The 21,505-nt window shown below is 44.6% G+C and overlaps 1 protein-coding gene across 1 annotated transcript in view; it reads left to right on the forward strand.

The window, feature by feature from the left end:
* Window positions 1-21,505, forward strand: part of LOC134586246 (CD109 antigen-like) — a 322,921-nt gene that overhangs the window by 288,098 nt on the left and 13,318 nt on the right. The window contains exon 12 of the mRNA XM_063441739.1: window positions 7,341-7,403. Coding sequence (XP_063297809.1) covers window positions 7,341-7,403 — 63 coding nt within the window. The remainder of the gene's footprint in view (window positions 1-7,340; window positions 7,404-21,505) is intronic.

Genomic DNA, 21,505 nt, shown 5'->3' on the forward strand with positions numbered 1-21,505 from the left:
GTGATGTGAAAGGAACCCGATGCACTTCGGTGCTGGCAACGGCACCTTCATCAGGGTTAAATATGTTCCTTGGCATGTAAACATGGTATTCCACCCCTAATCCCCATATAGAAAAATAACTATACCAATTATTCTATCAGAAACACGTTAAATATGTTCCTTGGCATGTGTAAACATGATATTCAACCCATAATCCCATTTATAAAAAACATGATAACCCTATACTATTAAGAAACAGGTTTTCTGGCATGTGTAACCATCATATTTCACCTATAATCCCCATATAGAAAAATAATCATTCCCATTGTTTTATTAAAAAAACGGTTAAATATGTTTCTTGGAATGTGCAACCATGATATCCCATCCATATTCCCCATATAGAAAAATAATTATACCCATGATTCCATCAGAATCAGGTTAAATATGTTCCTTGGCATGTGTAAGCATGATATTCCACCCATAATACCCATATATAAAAATAATTTTTTATATATATATATATATATATATATATATATGTAACGGCACCCCCAGGCATAAAGGGGTTAAACCGCCGTTTAGGAGATCTTCCCCTTCCAGATATACAGGCACAGCTACTGCAGAACACCAACCTCCCGAACTGGATATAAAATAGCACTCCAACTCAAGAACTGAAACCTCACTAATAGCTGCTAGCAGACAAATCGGAAAAGCAGACAATCAGCTTACACTCCTGGCAATCAGTCTCTAACAGCATACAGTAAATCCCCCCAAAGACGAGACAGAGCTCCGTGTTGAGGGTCAAGCAGTGGTCTGTTTAATGGCACAAAAAGAACCTTCTTTTATGACAATTTCCCTTAGGTAGGACCACCCACAGGGTGTTACAAAATAACCAATCATACACGTACATTACAAAAGACACTCCCAACATTTACACACAAAATCCTCCCATCTGCCTGTGATACAATTATGTTACACAATGGTTTAACATAATTATCACAGACAGTAAAAATACAGTTTTTCCACATATTCTGTAACTTTAAAACCATACATCCAATCTTCATAAACTCAGCATACTTTAAACATAAACACTCTAAAAAATCATACAAATCCCCCCCAGTAGATAAAAAGATAGCCAGAAGTACTTTATGACCGACCGCAAGCACATTTTCCTGCCCAAAACAGTTCCATGGATTTGGGCTGTGCGGTCGGTCTATTTTGCACCGAGAAAATGACTAAGTCCCATTTGAACGAGCATTCGAATCTTCGAAAGGGACTTAGTCTCCAGCCGCGGTGTCGAAGACGGTACGGGTCAGCAGTGTTCGTGCAATTGGGTAGCCGCAAACAGTTCCATAGATTTGGCTGCACACACCGCTGACCGCGTTTGCATGAATTAAAATGGCCGCCGCCACATGTTCGTTTGTCGAATGGCGGCCACTTCGACGACTTCGGCACTTCGGCTGCATCCGAAGTGCCATATAAAAAGTGTCAATCCTTCCCTACAGTATTTAAAGGGCCAGAATAAGTGACATACACTCTGGCATGGCCGAATACTGTTTTTAAAAGGGCCCAATCTCCCAGGGCCATAGTCCAAAGGCAGCAGGTGGGCAGCCAGGCTTCTCCAATGCAATGTGGCGAGATTGCTCTCGTCACAATATATATATATATGTTTCCTTCAGAAACATGTTAAATATGTTCTTTGGCATTTTTAAACATCATATTCCACCCGAAAGCCACAATAGAAAAGAATTATTCCCATGGTTCCATCAGAAAAAAGGTCAACCATGTTCCTTGGCATGTATAAACATGATATTCCACCCATAACCCCATATAGAAAAATAACTATACCCATGATTCCATCAGAAACAGGTTAATATGTTCCTTGACATGTGTAAAAATGATATTCCACCCATAATCCCCATATAGAAAAAATATTAAACCCATATTCTTTTCAGAAACAGGTTAAATATGTTCCTTGGCATGTGTAAACATAATGTCCCACCTTTAATCCCCATAGGGAAAAATAACTATACCCATGATTCCATCAGAAACACATTAAATATGTTCCTTGGCATGTGTAAACAGGATATTCAACCCATAATCCTATTTACATAAAACACAAATTAACCATATAATATTAAGAAACAGGTTAATTGTGTTATTTGGCATGTCTAATCATGATATTCCATCCATAATCCCCATGTAGAAAAATAATTATTCCCATGGTTTTATCAGAAACAGGTTAAACATGTTCCTTGGAATGTGTAACCATGATATCCCACCGATAATTCCCATATAGAAAAAAAAATATACCCATGATTCCATCAGAAACATTTTAAATATGTTCCTTGGCATTTTTAACCATAATATTCCACCCATAATCCCCATATATAAAAATAATTATACTCATATTCTTATCAGAAGCAGGTTGAATATGTTCCTTGGCATGTGTAAACCTGATATTCCACCCATAATCCCCATATAGAAAAAAAATTATACCCATGATTCCATCAAAAACATTTTAAATATGTTCCCTGGCATTTTTAACAATAATATTCCACCCATAATCCCCATATATAAAAATAATTATACTCATATTCTTATCAGAAGCAGGTTGAATATGTTCCTTGGCATGTATAAACATGATATTCTACCCATATTTCTTACACTATAGTTCCCTCTGCCCCCCCCTCTCCCCCCCCCTTCAGCATGGGAAAGGTAAAAAAAAAATACTCACCTGTTCCAAGCTCTGATCTCCCTCGGCACTGTGTCAGCGCTCAGCCTCCTCTGATATAATCTGATGGGAAGTTAATGCGCATACACTGCTAGTGCCTCAGGCACATTAGGCTAAACCCATAGGAAAGCATTACTTAAATGCTTTCATATGGGGATTTTACTGACACTGTATGTTCTTGTGTCTCACCAAGAGTCGCTTAACCACCAGGAAGTGACTCTAGTGGCTGTCTAATTGACAGCTACTAGAGGCGGTCTTAGTCCTAAACTAAAGTGGTCTAGGTGCCAATAGTGTCCCTTTAATATAAAATAGGTAATTTATGGTTGAACAGTCATATAGCTCAAATTCCAGGTTTTTTTTTTTTTTCAGAAATTGTACAATTGCATTAGTCCTTAAAGGGTTAAATGTGATCCTTTATTGCACATGTTGTGTTTTTGCACTGTTATACATATTGTGATATATGGTGCATGATTTCTAAGTTTTGATTTTGCATGAGACATATGGTTGCCACTTCTTTGTACAATTGATGGTACATATACATACTTATATACTTATATATTCTCTATTACTACGTAGTCTTTCACTATTTTTGGAAAGGATGAGCAAAAAATCTAACATTAAATTGTTGATATTTATGCAAATCTTATTTTATTTTAGATTTCATATATCCCTGAACAGCAATCTATACCCAAAATAGTTTTATACTATAATTTTTTCAATAATGTTGTAGTACAGGGGTTAATTAATCAATAACCAATAATTCTGTTTACAGGCTGAATACCAAAATGCTTACCACGGTTGGAATCTGTATGATGATTATTATTATTATGATGATGATGCCGACGCGTGCAACAATGCCAAGATCAGAATTTCAAACTCAACAAAGAAGGTAATACATAAGTACATATTTTTAATATCAATATCATGGGATCAAGACAACAGGTGGTGGGTAGTGATGTCGCGAACATAACATTTTCGGTTCGCGCACGCAAACTCCAGCAAATGTTCACGAACCGGGCGAACCGCCATAGACTTCAGTAGGCAGGCAAATTTTAAAACCCACAGGGACTCTAACTGGCCAGAATAGTGGTTGAAGGGGGGGGGGGGAGGAGACCTACTCTCCTTCCCCCCCCGGCCCCCACCCCTGGGTGGCGGGTGGGGGCCATAAAGATAATGAGGGGGGACCTACTGTCCTCCCCCTCTCCGGCCCCCACCCCTGGGCGGCGGGTGGGGACCATAATGATAATGAGGGGGGGGACCTACTGTCCTACCCCCGGCCCCCACCCCTGGGCGGCGGGTGGGGGCCATAAAGATAATGAGAGGGGGAACTACTGTCCTCCCCCCCGGCCCCCACCCCTGGGCAGCGGGTGGGGGCCATAAAGATAATGAGGGGGGACCTACTGTCCTCCCCCTCTCCGGCCCCCACCCCTGTGCGGCGGGTTGGGGCCCTAAAAATAACAATAAGGGGGGACCTACTGTCCCCCCTGGCCCCCACCCCTGAGCGTTGGGTGGGGGCCCTAAAAATAACAATAAGGGGGGACCTATTGTCCGCCCCTGGCCCCCACCCCTGAGCGGTGGGTGGAAGCCCTAAAAATAACAATAAGCGGGGGACCTATTGTCCCCCCCGGCCCCCACCCCTGAGCGGTGGGAGGGGGCCCTAAAAATAACAATAAGCGGGGGACCTACTGTCCCCCCCGGCCCCCACCCCTGAGCGGTGGGTTGGGGCCCTAAAAATAACAATAAGGGGGGGACCTATTGTCCCCCCCGGCCCCCACCCCTGAGCGGTGGGAGGGGGCCCTAAAATTAACAATAAGGGGGTCCTACTGTCCCCCCCGGCCCCCACCCCTGAGCAGTGGGTGGGGGCCCTAAAATTAACAATAAGGTGGGACCTACTGTCCCCCCCGGCCTCCACCCCTGAGCGGTGGGTGGGGGCCCTAAAATTAACAATAAGGGGGACCTACTGTTCCCCCCCCGGCCCCCACCCCTGAGCGGTGGGTGGGGGCCCTAAAATTAACAATAAGGGGGGACCTATTGTCCCCCCCACCCCTGAGCGGTGGGTGGGGGCCCTAAATACAAAGGGGGGGACCCTAGTCACCCCTCCTCCCAAAAAAAAATATATCTCCCTACCTACCCCCCTCACCCTAAAAATAAAATGAGGGGGGAACCTTTAACTAAAAACCTGTAAAAAAAAATAGATAAAGACAACTTACAATTCAATGTTTTCTATGGTTACTAGGGTCCCCCCCCCTTTGTATTTAGGGCCCCCACCCACCGCTCAGGGGTGGGGGCCAGGGGGGACAATAGGTCCCCTCCTTATTGTTAATTTTAGGGCCCCCACCCACCGCTCAGGGGTGGGGGCCGGGGGTGGACAATAGGTCCCCCCTTATTGTTAATTTTAGGGCCCCCACCCACCGCTCAGGGGTGGGGGCCAGGGGGGGAAAATAGGTCCCCCCCTTATTGTTAATTTTAGGGCCCCAGACCCACCATTCAGGGGTGGGGGCCGGGGTGGACAGTAGGTCCCCCCCTTATTGTTATTTTTAGGGCCCCCACCCACCGCTCAGGTGTGGGGGCTGGGGGGGAGGACAATAGGTCCCCCCCCTATTGGTATTTAGGGCCCCCACCCGCTCAGGGAGGGGGGACCCTTTTTTTTTTAACAGTGAGCAGCCACAGGACATGGTTAAAAGAGTTAATAGTTGGTAAAAGGACCAGAATGCAAGCTGAGTATTGGACGAAAGGAGGAAAGAGGAAACATTTAATATGTTAATCCTATGAGTAAAGTGACATGCAAAATCACTAATTGTGAGAACATTTAATGGCCGTTTTGAGTGGGAAAGAGAAGGGAATTAAAGGTATATGAGATCAGAAGAGAAGGTGCAGATGAGCTAGGTATAATACTCTTGCTTGGCAAGCGAGAGGGCGGAAGCATGCATTTGTAATTTAACAAGTCAGGTGGGGTGTTCTGCAGTATGGGTGATATCAGTTGAGCATGTTGAGTTGATGGGATGGCTGGTGCATAGAGTGAGCTTTAATTGGTGCTTCTATGTGAGGGACATCAGAGTTGAGAGAGGAAAAAGTGGATAGTGGAGAAAGGAATAGAAGTGATGCAGGTCAAGGGAGCTTAGATTTCTAATAGCACAAGATGAGCTAAATTTCAGATGTTGAGTGAGGGGCACATTGAGAGTGCAGGTTAGAAGATAGTGAGGGAAAGTGTGAGACAAAGCAAAGGTTGGAAACGCAAAGTCAAGGGTAATTGCTGTGTGTGTAGGGGAGTTAGTCCTTTAAATAAGGTCAAAGACGGAGGTGACAGGCAGAGATTCAAAGGTTATTAAGTTGTTAGATTGATTAATAGGGATACTGAAGGAATGTCAGGAGAGAGAAAGTAAGGAAGTCAGCAAGGTGGGCGTAGATAATGGAAACAAGAACTGAGAGAGGATTAAAGAGACAGATGGAGTGGGCTTCAAAAAATGAGAAGGAGAAAGAAGGGGCCAAGTTTGGAAGCAACACCTAGGGGTGAGCAAAAACTAAAAAAAAAAAGCATTGGATGGCCTTGGAGAGTTTGATAAGTACAATCCAGTTGATAAGGAGATAAGGGTAGGGGTGTTAGAGGGAGACAGCCACATTTCTGTCAGTGCCAAAGGCTTTCAGGAGATAGGGAGTTAGTAAATGGAGGTGGATTTTATGGTGTAACAAGGTAACTAGTACTGAACCTACCACACAGGCAGGGACGTATTAGCCGCAAAGCAAAAAAGGCATTTGCCTTGGGCGGCATTTTCCAAATGCCCAGGGCAAATGTCTTGTTAGCCTTGCGTCTAACTGACATGCTGGGCTGGCTGATGGGTGGGTGGGCGGCTGGCGAGGGAGCACTTTCCCCTGAGCTCTGTGCTCAGCTCCCTTGCGCGCCACCCGCAGAGTGAGGCTGGGAGCCGGAATATGACATCATATTCCGGCTCCCAGCCTCACTCTGCGGGCGGCGCGCGAGGGAGCTGAGCAGACAGCTCAGGGGAAAGTGCTCCCTCGCCAGCCGCCCACCCGCCCAGCAGCCCGACCGGCATCCCCAGGGAGAGGGAGAACCCCCCCCCCCAGCATTCCTGAAGGTAAGGAGGCTGGGGGGTTAAATAAAAAATTTTTGAGTGTTAATGTGAGTGTGTTTGTCTGCTAGTGTGTGTCTGTTAGTGTGTATGTGTCTGTTAGTGTGTGTGTGTCTATTAGTGTGTGTGTCTGCTAGTGTGTGTCTGTCTGTTAGTGTGTGTGTGTGTGTGTGTGTCTGTGGGTGTGCTTGTCTGTTAGTGAGTGAGTGAATGTTAGTGAGTATGTGTTTCTGTCAGTGAATGTGCATGTGTATTTAGAATGCGGGGTAGGGGGGAAGGGTTGGGTGGCGCGCGGTGGGGGTGGCGCGTGCGGGGGGGGGGTGCCTGAGGTTTTCCCTGCCTAGGGCAGCACAAAACCAGGATACCCCACTGCACACAGGGTGCACAAAATCTGAGCATGACAAGGGCACAATGATACTAACAGGATATAGTGGAGTGACAGAGTATATGCAAGATATTCTCAGTTAACCTGATGGGAATGTGGGTAGGGTGGGAAGTATTGTTTTTAAGCATGAAAACATGTATACTTATTTTTTTAGGTTGGTGTACCATTCCAAGTACGAGTTAATACACGTAGAAAGGTTCAGGAGCTGTATTATGTGGTAAGTAAATGTTTAGGAAAATTGTGGAATGGTAGTATATCTGTATTCAAACAATGTTAAACAATTGTCTAGTATAGCAGCCTACCCAAAATTTATATTATTTTGATAACTAAGGTACATAGAGTACACTTTCATCATATCCACATATTTAAATAATATTAAAGGCTGGTCAAAAAACAATAGTGAATTTATATAATGCAAACAACATGCAACATGCAAATCTGTAGATTAAGAAGTTTTAGGAACTTATTTGGTACTATTAATTGATATGTCATGTGGTTCTGAAAATAAAAATATATAATTAGAATTTAAGGTACACTTAAGGACCAAGGCGTTTTTGAGATGCTACGCGTTTGTGATCAAGGCCTTTTGTTACTTTTTGTTTTCATTATTATTATTATTATTATTATGATATTTATATAGCGCCATCTAGGCATGTGCATGGGGAAAATTTTCGGTTCGGTTCGGTATTCCAAAATTCGGGACTTTCGCAATTCGGGACTTCTGCAACTCGGCACTTCAACACTTCGGAACTTCGGCAACTTTGGAACTTCGGCACTACGGAAATTCGGCAACTTCGGCACTTCGGGACTTCTCTTGCAGCCGCTTAGTAGATAACTCCCTAATTCCCACGGTATTAGGGAGTTATCTACCAAAAGGCTGAAAGACCTAAATTGGTCTTTCAGTCAAATTTACTAATACTAAGTAAAAATGACTTATTAGTAAATTTGGCCCCTACTCACTATACCGTGAGTAGGGGCATGTCTAGTAAACAGTGAGCAGCCTGTGGTTGCTCACTGTTAAAAAAAAAAAAAAATAGGGTCCCCCCTCCCGAGTCCCCACCCGCGATCAGAGTGTTATGAGTCAAATTACACAGCGTGGGAAAATTCCAAAGAACTTTCCCACGCTGTGTAAAATGACACAGAGCACTCTGATTGGTGGATTTCAAGCCAACCAATCAGAGTGCTGTGACAGGTAAATGTAGAGACTTACCTGTCAGTCTTTTCATTAACCTGTCAGAGCACTCTGATTGGATGGCTTAAACCCACCAATCAGAGTGCTCTAATCCTAATTGCAGGGCGGGGCAAGGCTTTATAAGCCTCCCCCCGCCCTGCAGAGCTCAGTCTGTGCGGAGCCCTCGCCGTGTGAAGATGGATTATTATTTTTTGCGCTTGTTTTTTTCTTTTTTTTTTTTTCATTGCGTCGGTTATTATGGATTTTTATTTGCCCTTTTTTGGGGGTGAAACAAGAAGATTTTAGAAGAAAGAAAACATTGAATGGTAAGTTTTATTTTTTTTAAAGGGACTTAGCTAAAGGTCCCCCTCATTATTTTTAGGGTGAGGGTGGTAGTTAGGGTGTTAATTTTTTTTGGGGGGAGGGGGTGACGAGGGGTTTGGGGACCCCTAGTCACCTGGGGAGTGGGGGTTAACATTTTTATTAAGGGCCCCACCCGCCGCTCAGGGGTGGTGGCCAAGGGGGAGGACATTAGGTCCCCCTCATTATTCCCCCTTATTATAGGGGGAATAATTATGTGTATTATATAAGTTGGACACACAAGAACAGAGGGGTTGAGCTTACATGCTAGAGGGAGTGGGGTAAAATGACACAAAAAGGTAAGGAATTTTTGAAGGAGTGGAGACTGGGTGAGCATCTAACGGAGGAGGGAAGCGAATTCCACAGGAACGGTGCAGCCCTCGAGAAATCTTGAAGGTGAGCATCAGAGGTGGGAGTATGGACAGAAGCTAGATGTAAGTCTTCAACAGATCGTAAGGGCCTAGACGGGACATACTTGTGTATAAGGGAGGATAGATAGGTGGGAGCAGCATTATGTAGACATTTGAGCTCTATATTTTTTTTTTTTAATTCTTTATTTTGGTTGTGCAGGTGGTTACAGATTATTAACAGACGCCACAACAGCGTATTTCAAGGTTACAGTAGTTATGCAGTGGCGTTATAGTTTGCACATTTTTTATTATTATTGTATAATGTATATCTTGTTTAACGAAACGGTTACGGTTGTCAAAATACGATTAAATAGCGTAAACTAAAACAAAATAAGTAATGCTTGTCGGTGAATACATCGGCATTTGTGTTAAGCGAACTGCTTTACATATGGGGCTTAATCTTCGCCAATGAGACCGTTTATTTGCTAGATCAGGAGTTGGTCACAGAGGGCAATTATCAAGCTGTTAGCGGTTTTAAATGACATTTGGCTGAGGTACTTAAATGTACCGCTGGGTTCAGAGGTTGGGAGGTGGAAACAAGCAGAATTAAGCCTGACTTAAGTGGCCACAGGCCGTTTTACGTAAATCAAACCCTCACAGGGGCTGGCAAATCATGTGGTATAAGTGGGAGCATGCTAGACTTCTTATGGAGCCTGTCAAATGCTATGTATAAATAGAATTGTACATGCCAAACATATCTAGGCTTTACTGTGTTAAATAATACATACATATCTAGCTTAAGAGTTTGAGGTCCTTAGTTTGAGAGGTTCATTGATAACTGGTTTCACGGTTTATCTAACTGACCGCTGAGCCACAGCACCTCCCTGTCAGTCTGTATCAATCAGCCGATGCCCACGACTGGTAGGCCGCCGCTCCAGGGTGCCGAGTGTGCTCCTTTAAAAATGTGCGTGTGTTGCCAGACCCGGATTTCTCTGCAGCGCTGCATCGTCGTCAGGTCGTTTACTCTCCAGCTCGGGTCAGATCCCTGTCCCTGTGATGTGTGTTTCTTCCGCCAAGGTGAGTTGATAGCAGGGGGTCTGTGCTTGGTTTCTCTTTGGCATTTGTAAGGGCGGATGTCAGAGTCTGGTATACTTGTTACCGTTTCCCGCCATCTGGAGCTCCGAGGATGACTCCGTCTGGAGGCTGTTCTGGGAGCTCGAGGTGGGCCTCTGCTCAGGTGGCGTCGGGTCGCCGGGCGGATCCACGCAACCACACTTCGCATCACCAGCTTGAAGTGTCGAGCCCTGGTATGGAGCGATTTCCAGAAGCTGGTACGAAGCTGGTCCAAGAATGCTTGGGTGTGCCTGGGTGGTTTGGTGGGGGTGTTTTGAGCCGCCTTCTCTCGTGGGCGCCTGGAGGCTTGTACGCATGTGGGCTTGGTCGTTTGTTTGAGCCGCTGTGTGGGGGTAGTCGTCTCCAGCGAGGACCGGGATATCCCCCGCCGGTCCAGAGGGGGGGGGTAGCAGGGCATCATCCGAGTGAAACTTGTGAGCAGGACCTATGCCGGGAGATCGGCCGCTTCCCCCAGGCCTCAGGCTCCGCTCTAGTGTAGGCCGCATAGCCGGTTTAGGTGCTCCGTCCATTTGTCGGTGCGGGACAGATATCACTCTGCTCCTTGTGTGGTCTTGTTTCAGTTTTTGGGCACCTTGTGCTACTGGCATAGTGAGATTAACTAGGAGAATCGTTTTTGTGCTCGCTGGCTTGAGAGCTCTCATGAGGCACGTCTGGCCATCTTGGCTGTCAGGCCCCGCCCCCCTGAGCTCTATATTTTATAGGAAGCCAATGTAGGGACTGACAGAAGGGTGATGCATGGGCACTGCCAATGTGAGTTATTTTAAAAGCGGCTCTAAACGCCGCAGGACGTAATACTACGCCCTCCGTTTTTTCCCACACCGGCGATCGCGGTTGGGGGGACTCCCAGGGAGCCCCCCGCGGCACGTCTGCTCTCTTCAGTCCCCCCGGGCCATGTGAGAGTGAGGTCCTTGCGAGGACCTCACAATCACATGGCCGGGATAGCTGGCTGCAGCAATGCCAGCAGGGGGACTAACTGTAATGACAGTTAGTCCCCCTGCTGGCTGGAAATCAAATTCAAATTAATTAAAATAAGTGTAAAAAAAAATATATATATATATATATATATATATATATATGATCTAAGTATATATATATATATATTTTTTTACACTTATATATATATATATTATATACAGGGAGTGCAGAATTATTAGGCAAATGAGTATTTTGATCACATCATCCTCTTTATGCATGTTGTCTTACTCCAAGCTGTATAGGCTTGAAAGCCTACTACCAATTAAGCATATTAGGTGATGTGCATCTCTGTAATGAGAAGGGGTGTGGTCTAATGACATCAACACCCTATATCAGGTGTGCATAATTATTAGGCAACTTCCTTTCCTTTGGCAAAATGGGTCAAAAGAAGGACTTGACAGGCTCAGAAAAGTTAAAAATAGTAAGATATCTTGCAGAGGGATGCAGCACTCTTAAAATTGCAAAGCTTCTGAAGCGTGATCATCGAACAATCAAGCGTTTCATTCAAAATAGTCAACAGGGTCGCAAGAAGCGTGTGGAGAAACCAAGGCGCAAAATAACTGCCCATGAACTGAGAAAAGTCAAGCGTGCAGCTGCCAAGATGCCACTTGCCACCAGTTTGGCCATATTTCAGAGCTGCAACATCACTGGAGTGCCCAAAAGCACAAGGTGTGCAATACTCAGAGACATGGCCAAGGTAAGAAAGGCTGAAAGACGACCACCACTGAACAAGACACACAAGCTGAAACGTCAAGACTGGGCCAAGAAATATCTCAAGACTGATTTTTCTAAGGTTTTATGGACTGATGAAATGAGAGTGAGTCTTGATGGGCCAGATGGATGGATTGGTAAAGGGCAGAGAGCTCCAGTCCGACTCAGACGCCAGCAAGGTGGAGGTGGAGTACTGGTTTGGGCTGGTATCATCAAAGATGAGCTTGTGGGGCCTTTTCGGGTTGAGGATGGAGTCAAGCTCAACTCCCAGTCCTACTGCCAGTTTCTGGAAGACACCTTCTTCAAGCAGTGGTACAGGAAGAAGTCTGCATCCGTCAAGAAAAACATGATTTTCATGCAGGACAATGCTCCATCACACGCGTCCAAGTACTCCACAGCGTGGCTGGCAAGAAAGGGTATAAAAGAAGAAAATCTAATGACATGGCCTCCTTGTTCACCTGATCTGAACCCCATTGAGAACCTGTGGTCCATCATCAAATGTGAGATTTACAAGGAGGGAAAACAGTACACCTCTCTGAACAGTGGCTGGGAGGCTGTGGTTGCTGCTGCACACAATGTTGATGGTGAACAGATCAAAACACTGACAGAATCCATGGATGGCAGGCTTTTGAGTGTCCTTGCAAAGAAAGGTGGCTATATTGGTCACTGATTTGTTTTTGTTATGTTTTTGAATGTCAGAAATTTATATTTGTGAATGTTGAGATGTTATATTGGTTTCACTGGTAAAAATAAATAATTGAAATGGGTATATATTTGTTTTTTGTTAAGTTGCCTAATAATTATGCACAGTAATAGTCACCTGCACACACAGATATCCCCCTAAAATAGCTATAACTAAAAACTACTTCCAGAAATATTCAGCTTTGATATTAATGAGTTTTTTGGGTTCATTGAGAACATGGTTGTTGTTCAATAATAAAATTAATCCTCAAAAAAATGTGCCTAATAATTCTGCACTCCCTGTATATATATGATCTAAGTATATATATATATATATATATATATATATATATATATACACACACACACACATACACCGTCTAGGTGTATTTTAATATTAATAAATATATAATTATATATATATATATATATATATATATATATATAAATATCAAATGACACGTAGACTGATACTGATTAAATATATATATAATTTATATATATATATATATATATATATATATAATATAAGAAAAATATGTAAATACGTAAAAAATAAAATAAAAAAAATTAAAAATAAAAAATTAAAAAATATATAGATGTGTTTTATTTCGTTCTAACTGTATTGTGATATTAATATATATATATATATATATCAAAATACATGTAGAACGAAATAATATATATACCGTATTTATCGGCGTATAACACGCACCGGCGTATAACACGCACCTCATTTTTAGAAAGAAATTCCAGGAAATTTCCCCCCCTCCCATAGTATTCCCCCCCTCATCCCATAGTATTCCCCCCACGGATGCAAAGGGGGGTATCCCGACTGTCCCTTTGAGAAAGAACAGCCCCCCCCACCCCAGTTTCGGAGGCATCAACCTCCAGTATGAAGGTTTTGCTAGTGTCAGGATGTACCAAAATGTCAGCAGAATCAAACCATTTTTTCAAAAGTGCTTTAGCTTCTTTAGACCATATTGTACAACTAGCCCCATTACATGTCATATTGGTGATGGGGGCTATCACAGAAGAGAACACTTTGATGTATCTCCTATAGTAATTAGCAAAACGATAAACCTTTGAATGGCTTTTAACCCATTAGGTAATGGCCAGTGTAGAACAGCCTCTAGTTTACGAGGATCCATTTGGAAACCAGAGGCGGAAATATTATACCCCAAAAACTGTACCTCAGTCTGGTCAAAGATGCATTTTTCAAGTTTGCAATAAAGTTTATTCTCGAGCAAGGTTTGCAGCACTTGTTTGACATGTTTGTGATGAGTCTGAAGGTCAGGGGAATAAATTAGGATATCATCCAGGTACTAGAACAAAAGAGTAAATATAGTCTCTGAGTAAATCATTAATAAAGTCCTGAAATACGTCTTACTAAATTGTACGCACTACAAAGTTCAAGTTTAGTAAATATTTTAGCACGCTGGAGTCTGTCAAACAATTCGGAAATGAGGGGAATGGGATAGGCATTTTTTTCATGGTGATCTTGCTTAATACCCTGTAATCAATGCATGGGCATAGGTCACCATCTTTTTAAGATACAAAAAAGAACCCTGCACCAGCAGGCGAGGATGATTTACATATGTGAGCCTTACTTAGGTAATCTTTGATGTACTCATTCAAGATTCTACTCTCCTGTGGAGATAAGGCATATACTGCCCCCTTAGGGGGCATAGCACCGGGTAGCAGATCTATGGAGCAATCATAAGATCTGTGAGGAGGTAGAACATCAGTCTGACTCTTACTGAATGCCTCCTTAACCTCCAAGTACTGTATGGGAACTTTGGAGGTCTGAGGCGTATCAGTGGGCAAAGTAATGATGGCCACTCTCTTAGTAATGGGTAACACACCTCAGTCTATACAGTCTTTACCCAATTCCAGCATTTCTCCCTTAGCCCAGTCAATATGAAGATTGTGCTTAATGATCCAAGGAAATCCTAATATGATAAAACAAGAAGGAGAAGGAGGAGCAATTATCTGGAATGTTATGTTTTCCTTGTGTAAAGCTCCCATGGAAATGTTAATGGGAATGTTTTTGTAAGTAATCAAGGGTTGAGAGAGAGGTCTCCCGTAGAGTTGAGCGTACACCTGGATGTTCGGGTCTGGCGGGTTCGGCCTAACTTCAGAAAAAAGTCAGTGTTCGGAATCGAACTTTACACCAAACTTGAACCCGAACCCCAGTGACGTCAATGGGGACCCGAACTTTTGGGCACAAAAATGGCTCTAAAAAAGTCCTGGAAAGGGCTAGAGGGCTGCAAAAGGAAGTAAAATGGGGTAAGAGCAGGACAAGTGCCCTGCAAACAAATGTGGATAGGGAAATAACTTAAAATTACATAAAATACATAAAATAAGCAGCCGCTTAGTAGATAACTCCCTAATTCCCACGGTATTAGTAAGCTATCTACCAAAAGGCTGAAAGACCTAAATTGGTCTTTTAACCAGTGTTAGCGGTCAAACCGGCAGCCCTTACATTACTCACAACTAACTGGACCTTCATCAGGTGTGCTACCCCGGCCACCATGTGAATCACCACATCACCAAGGTGGGCAGCTGCATACTCTCTGTGGTGCCAAAGTATCCTTTTCACGATATGCAGAAATAGGGCCGGTGCACCACACAACCGGAATGGCCATACTTTATGTTGTAATAATCCCTTGGTAGTAGAAAGCGCTGTCCTTCCATTTGCTTTCTCTGTCAGTGGAATCTGCCAATACCCTATGACTAGATTCAAGGTACTCAGATAACTGGCCTTACTTAATTGCTCTTGCGTTTGAGCTACATGTACTATAGGGCATTTAACATTTACAACCTCTGTGACAAACTCTATCTCTGCCTTGGGGTATGTGCGGGTGTCACCATGTGTGCACACAATATCAATCATTTGTCCTGTATCACATTTCTCTGGCTGGAGCAGAACACTTTTCATCAAAGTAACTTCATTCCCTGAATCAAATAGTGCTTGTACACAACTCCCTTCCACCATCACCACTTTTAACTGTGCTATACCACCACCAGTCACCATACACATCTTTAAGCAAGTCAATACAATCCTATGCAGAGCCCTTATTACTATGTCACATTGTATTGTCTCTTCACTCTCAGGACAGTCATGTGTAATATGTCCTTGCATGAGGTAGTTGAAGCAGTTTTTCTCAGTCTGGTCTTGTAGCCAAAATGGGACTTTTAGGTACGTTCTACCATCATCGGTATATTGTCCCAGACTTTGTCCTTTCTTTACAGTTTCCCCGCTTATCAGTTTGCTAGCGGATCTAGGCTGAGGATCAATACTGTGTGGCTCCTTAGCAGCCAAGTTCCTCTCAATCATCAGCTGCTTCCACATCCACAGCAGCTGCTGGTTTGACACACTCTCAATGTCCAAGTTACTTTTAAAAGCAAACTTTACAAAGACTTGGCGTGTAACTAGCATTTTTTGATAAGCTATACGCCCAATACCTTCATAAGCTGAATTTTCCAGGTGCTCAACCTCTTCTGTCACCAGCTCATCCTCCACTGGAACAAGTCCCTCCATGAAGGGCTCCACATTACCCTCCATCAGTTCTGTGAATTCCTGGGAGCCTTCCTTGTGCTCTACTGTTAATGCTACAGGTCTCCTCTCTATATCCTCAGAGGGTTGGCCATGGAGGCTGTCTAGAGCAACTTCCTCCTGCATGAATGCAGCCTTTGATCTCAGCTCCATGCCATCATGCTCGGCCTGGCCTGGTATGGAGCGCTGTTCTTCTGCCGGAGGCCCAGACTCCCAGCTTAGCTCCTCTTTCCTTTGCCTGGTTTCCTTCCCAGGGGTATCCTCTGCTTGCTCGGCCTTGAGTGGCCACCTCTCAATGTCAGCAAAGCTTCCTCTGGGCTGTCTGGCGGTCTCCCTGCTCCCTCGGGGGTGTGCAGAGACGCAGTCATGGCCTCTCGCTGGGTCATGACAGCCCCGGTATCAAACAGCCAGTCAGGCATTCTGAGCTCCGCCTTTAATTCCATGGCTGTGTTCCCAGAATCTGGCAGCTGTTCCAGGTAGTCAGTGCGCCCAGGCCTTGTAGCAGTAGCAGGTGTCTCCGAAATATTTAATTCTGCTACGCCAATGTCATCTACATTGTCACTTTCGACTTGGTTGGGCTTAGGTGCAGACATACCCATCTTGTCACCACAGCTTGGTTCTGTAACTGTCGCTCTCTCTTGACTTAGATCAGAAGCGGCTACTTTGCCTTTCTTATTTTGACTTCGTTCTGCCACTACTTCTCTGCCTTGCTTTTCTCTGCCAAACTGCCCAACAGCTTGTTGCAATTTTTGGGTAGCCTCTGCTACTAAACAGTGCACAGCATTTTTTAGCTCAACTGGGGTGCTTTGCTTCGCTCTATTAAGCTCAGCTCCTTCGCTGTTGTCTTCTCTGACTCCCCAAGTCAGTCTGCTTCTCATGCCTTTAACTTGTTCACTTGGGTGAACATCAGCGGCTTCTGCTTCACTTTTTATTACACAAACCGGCTTGTATTCACTAGCTTTACTTACACCTTATGGGTGGTTTTTGCTTACCACCAACTCTTTTCCAAAAACTTCTTTATCTGTTGTGATGCCACTTAGAGCAAGTTTGAGGCTTTCACGTGAAGCTGCAATGTTTTGATTCTCAAATAAACACTTGTCAACTTCAGTAATCAGTTGGTCTTGTTCTCCCTTCTGATTATTCTGCTCTCTCTTACTTTGGCGCATGTCATCAGTGTCACCATCACTGCTTCTTGACAATTCCGCTTTTTCCTTTAGCTGTGCTGGGCTCTTTACTAACTTTATTTCTTTTTCGTCCCTGGAGGATCCAGCTGGCTTTTCACCCTCTTCCACGTTATCACTACTTTCAGGCTCAGTTATATCCTTCTTGCCTTCTAATTCCGGTTCTCTCTCTTCTGCGTGTTTCTCAACATCACGCTTTGCTGCCTCCATGCTTTTCAGCTTGCAAAAGGCTTCTTCTACTGCCTCTGTCATCTTATGCAGGATGTCAGTAGCCTGGTTACGGGGTCCCTTGTCCCCACGCTCCCTGCAGGGGGTAATCTGCAAAACCTCAGTAAGGGCAGCTCTATGCTCCTGCTGAGCCTCCCTCAGGTTCATAACCTGTGCAGCCAGGAAATGGTTGGTGTCTTGTTGTATAGCAGTGGCCTCTTGTTGTACAGCGATTGCCTGTACCAGAGCATTCAGCAGGTCCTCCATTATAGCACCAAGCAGGTAACAGTCTTAAAGGTACAGTGCTACTTGTTTGATTAACAGGTCTGCCAAAATAAAAGTCGTCAAGCAGACTACCAGATGACTGGCACACCCACAGACCCTCAATGTGCTACTATGCCCGCATTCTCCACCATATTGTGATCCTTGTCTGTAGATAGCACGGTTCTCTAGGGCAAAAACATGCACAGTCCTTTTATTTTCTTTTAATCCCGGCAACTTTATTCGTAAATTTACACTTGAGGCAGCAGCAAATGTAAACATAAATGAAATAAGGTAACACAAATCCCTATAACAAAAAGCCTAGCTCGTCTGAGCACTAACTCACATCAGAGTCCCTATCTATCAGGGTTTAAACTATAACATAATTTATTGGATTCACCAACCTAGTGTCTTTGTCCACTCTCAGCACTCCAGTGCTCCAAGCCAGCCTTGACTGCTTTTCTTTTGCACTCCTAGTGCTCCAAGCCAGCCTTGACTGCTTCCTTTCTGCACTCCCAGTGCTCCAAGCCAGCACTCCCAGTGCCTGGTCTCCTTGACTCTCTTACTGGAGAGAACACCCTCTCTCCTACCTGCTTCCTGAGAGGAAGCCAGCAATCCCCCTTTACCTGCCTAGCAGGGAGTGGTTTATTTCCACTGCTACAGCTGATTATCTGCAGCTGAGCAGTGGTTTGGAGACAGTCCAAAAAACCCTGGCCTGGATCTATGTCTCCCAAGAAAACCACTAAACTGTGGAGTGGAGCATTGGCCCGCCCTTCTCTCCAAATGCTCCACCCCAGGGGCCCATAACTAAACAAATCTTTGTGTTGTACAAAACACAAACTACATGTACTCCCCCTGGGGTTAAATGGCTTCTCTGCCTTCACTTTATCACATATCCTCCTCCCCAGCTCAGACCCATTGGGTCGAGCGGCCTTAGAACACCAACTGTGAACATTCATGTCACCTAGGGCTTTACCAGCCCTGACTTGCTCCTCAGTTACAGCCCGTGGGCCCATTGCAGATGGCTGCTACCTTGCTCCCTTGTAGTTTAAGGAACCCCCACCCAAGTGGATAACCAAAATAGTTAGCTACCTCAAATCCCAGATAACGCTTAGCAGTGTTAGCGGTCAAACCGGCAGCCCTTACATTACTCACAACTAACTGGACCTTCATCAGGTGTGCTACCCCGGCCACCAGGTGAATCACCAGATCACCAAGGTGGGCAGCTGCATACTCTCTGTGGTGCCAAAGTATCCTTTTCACCATATGCAGAAATAGGGCCGGTGCACCACACAACCGGAATGGCCATACTTTATGTTGTAATAATCCCTTGGTAGTAGAAAGCGCTGTCCTTCCATTTGCTTTCTCTGTCAGTGGAATCTGCCAATACCCTATGACTAGGTCCAAGGTACTCAGATAACTGGCCTTACTTAATTGCTCTTGCGTTTGAGCTACATGTACTATAGGGCATTTAACATTTACAACCTCTGTGACAAACTCTATCTCTGCCTTGGGGTATGTGCGGGTGTCACCATGTGTGCACACAATATCAATCATTTGTCCTGTATCACATTTCTCTGGCTGGAGCAGAACACTTTTCATCAAAGTAACTTCATTCCCTGAATCAAATAGTGCTTGTACACAACTCCCTTCCACCATCACCACTTTTAACTGTGGTATACCACCACCAGTCACCATACACATCTTTAAGCAAGTCAATACAATCCTATGCAGAGCCCTTATTACTATGTCACATTGTATTGTCTCTTCACTCTCAGGACAGTCATGTGTAATATGTCCTTGCATGAGGTAGTTGAAGCAGTTTTTCTCAGTCTGGTCTCGTAGCCAAAATGGGACTTTTAGGTACGTTCTACCATCATCGGTATATTGTCCCAGACTTTGTCCTTTCTTTACAGTTTCCCCGCTTATCAGTTTGCTAGCGGATCTAGGCTGAGGATCAATACTGTGTGGCTCCTTAGCAGCCAAGTTCCTCTCAATCATCAGCTGCTTCCACATCCACAGCAGCTGCTGGTTTGACACACTCTCAATGTCCAAGTTACTTTTAAAAGCAAACTTTACAAAGACTTGGCGTGTAACTAGCATTTTTTGATAAGCTATACGCCCAATACCTTCATAAGCTGAATTTTCCAGGTGCTCAACCTCTTCTGTCACCAGCTCATCCTCCACTGGAACAAGTCCCTCCATGAAGGGCTCCACATTACCCTCCATCAGTTCTGTGAATTCCTGGGAGCCTTCCTTGTGCTCTACTGTTAATGCTACAGGTCTCCTCTCTATATCCTCAGAGGGTTGGCCATGGAGGCTGTCTAGAGCAACTTCCTCCTGCATGAATGCAGCCTTTGATCTCAGCTCCATGCCATCATGCTCGGCCTGGCCTGGTATGGAGCGCTGTTCTTCTGCCGGAGGCCCAGACTCCCAGCTTAGCTCCTCTTTCCTTTGCCTGGTTTCCTTCCCAGGGGTATCCTCTGCTTGCTCGGCCTTGAGTGGCCACCTCTCAATGTCAGCAAAGCTTCCTCTGGGCTGTCTGGCGGTCTCCCTGCTCCCTCGGGGGTGTGCAGAGACGCAGTCATGGCCTCTCGCTGGGTCATGACAGCCCCGGTATCAAACAGCCAGTCAGGCATTCTGAGCTCCGCCTTTAATTCCATGGCTGTGTTCCCAGAATCTGGCAGCTGTTCCAGGTAGTCAGTGCGCCCAGGCCTTGTAGCAGTAGCAGGTGTCTCCGAAATATTTAATTCTGCTACGCCAATGTCATCTACATTGTCACTTTCGACTTGGTTGGGCTTAGGTGCAGACATACCCATCTTGTCACCACAGCTTGGTTCTGTAACTGTCGCTCTCTCTTGACTTAGATCAGAAGCGGCTACTTTGCCTTTCTTATTTTGACTTCGTTCTGCCACTACTTCTCTGCCTTGCTTTTCTCTGCCAAACTGCCCAACAGCTTGTTGCAATTTTTGGGTAGCCTCTGCTACTAAACAGTGCACAGCATTTTTTAGCTCAACTGGGGTGCTTTGCTTCGCTCTATTAAGCTCAGCTCCTTCGCTGTTGTCTTCTCTGACTCCCCAAGTCAGTCTGCTTCTCATGCCTTTAACTTGTTCACTTGGGTGAACATCAGCGGCTTCTGCTTCACTTTTTATTACACAAACCGGCTTGTATTCACTAGCTTTACTTACACCTTATGGGTGGTTTTTGCTTACCACCAACTCTTTTCCAAAAACTTCTTTATCTGTTGTGATGCCACTTAGAGCAAGTTTGAGGCTTTCACGTGAAGCTGCAATGTTTTGATTCTCAAATAAACACTTGTCAACTTCAGTAATCAGTTGGTCTTGTTCTCCCTTCTGATTATTCTGCTCTCTCTTACTTTGGCGCATGTCATCAGTGTCACCATCACTGCTTCTTGACAATTCCGCTTTTTCCTTTAGCTGTGCTGGGCTCTTTACTAACTTTATTTCTTTTTCGTCCCTGGAGGATCCAGCTGGCTTTTCACCCTCTTCCACGTTATCACTACTTTCAGGCTCAGTTATATCCTTCTTGCCTTCTAATTCCGGTTCTCTCTCTTCTGCGTGTTTCTCAACATCACGCTTTGCTGCCTCCATGCTTTTCAGCTTGCAAAAGGCTTCTTCTACTGCCTCTGTCATCTTATGCAGGATGTCAGTAGCCTGGTTACGGGGTCCCTTGTCCCCACGCTCCCTGCAGGGGGTAATCTGCAAAACC

Source organism: Pelobates fuscus, chromosome 2, assembly GCF_036172605.1.
Source record: "Pelobates fuscus isolate aPelFus1 chromosome 2, aPelFus1.pri, whole genome shotgun sequence".
NCBI classification, from domain to species: domain Eukaryota; kingdom Metazoa; phylum Chordata; class Amphibia; order Anura; family Pelobatidae; genus Pelobates; species Pelobates fuscus.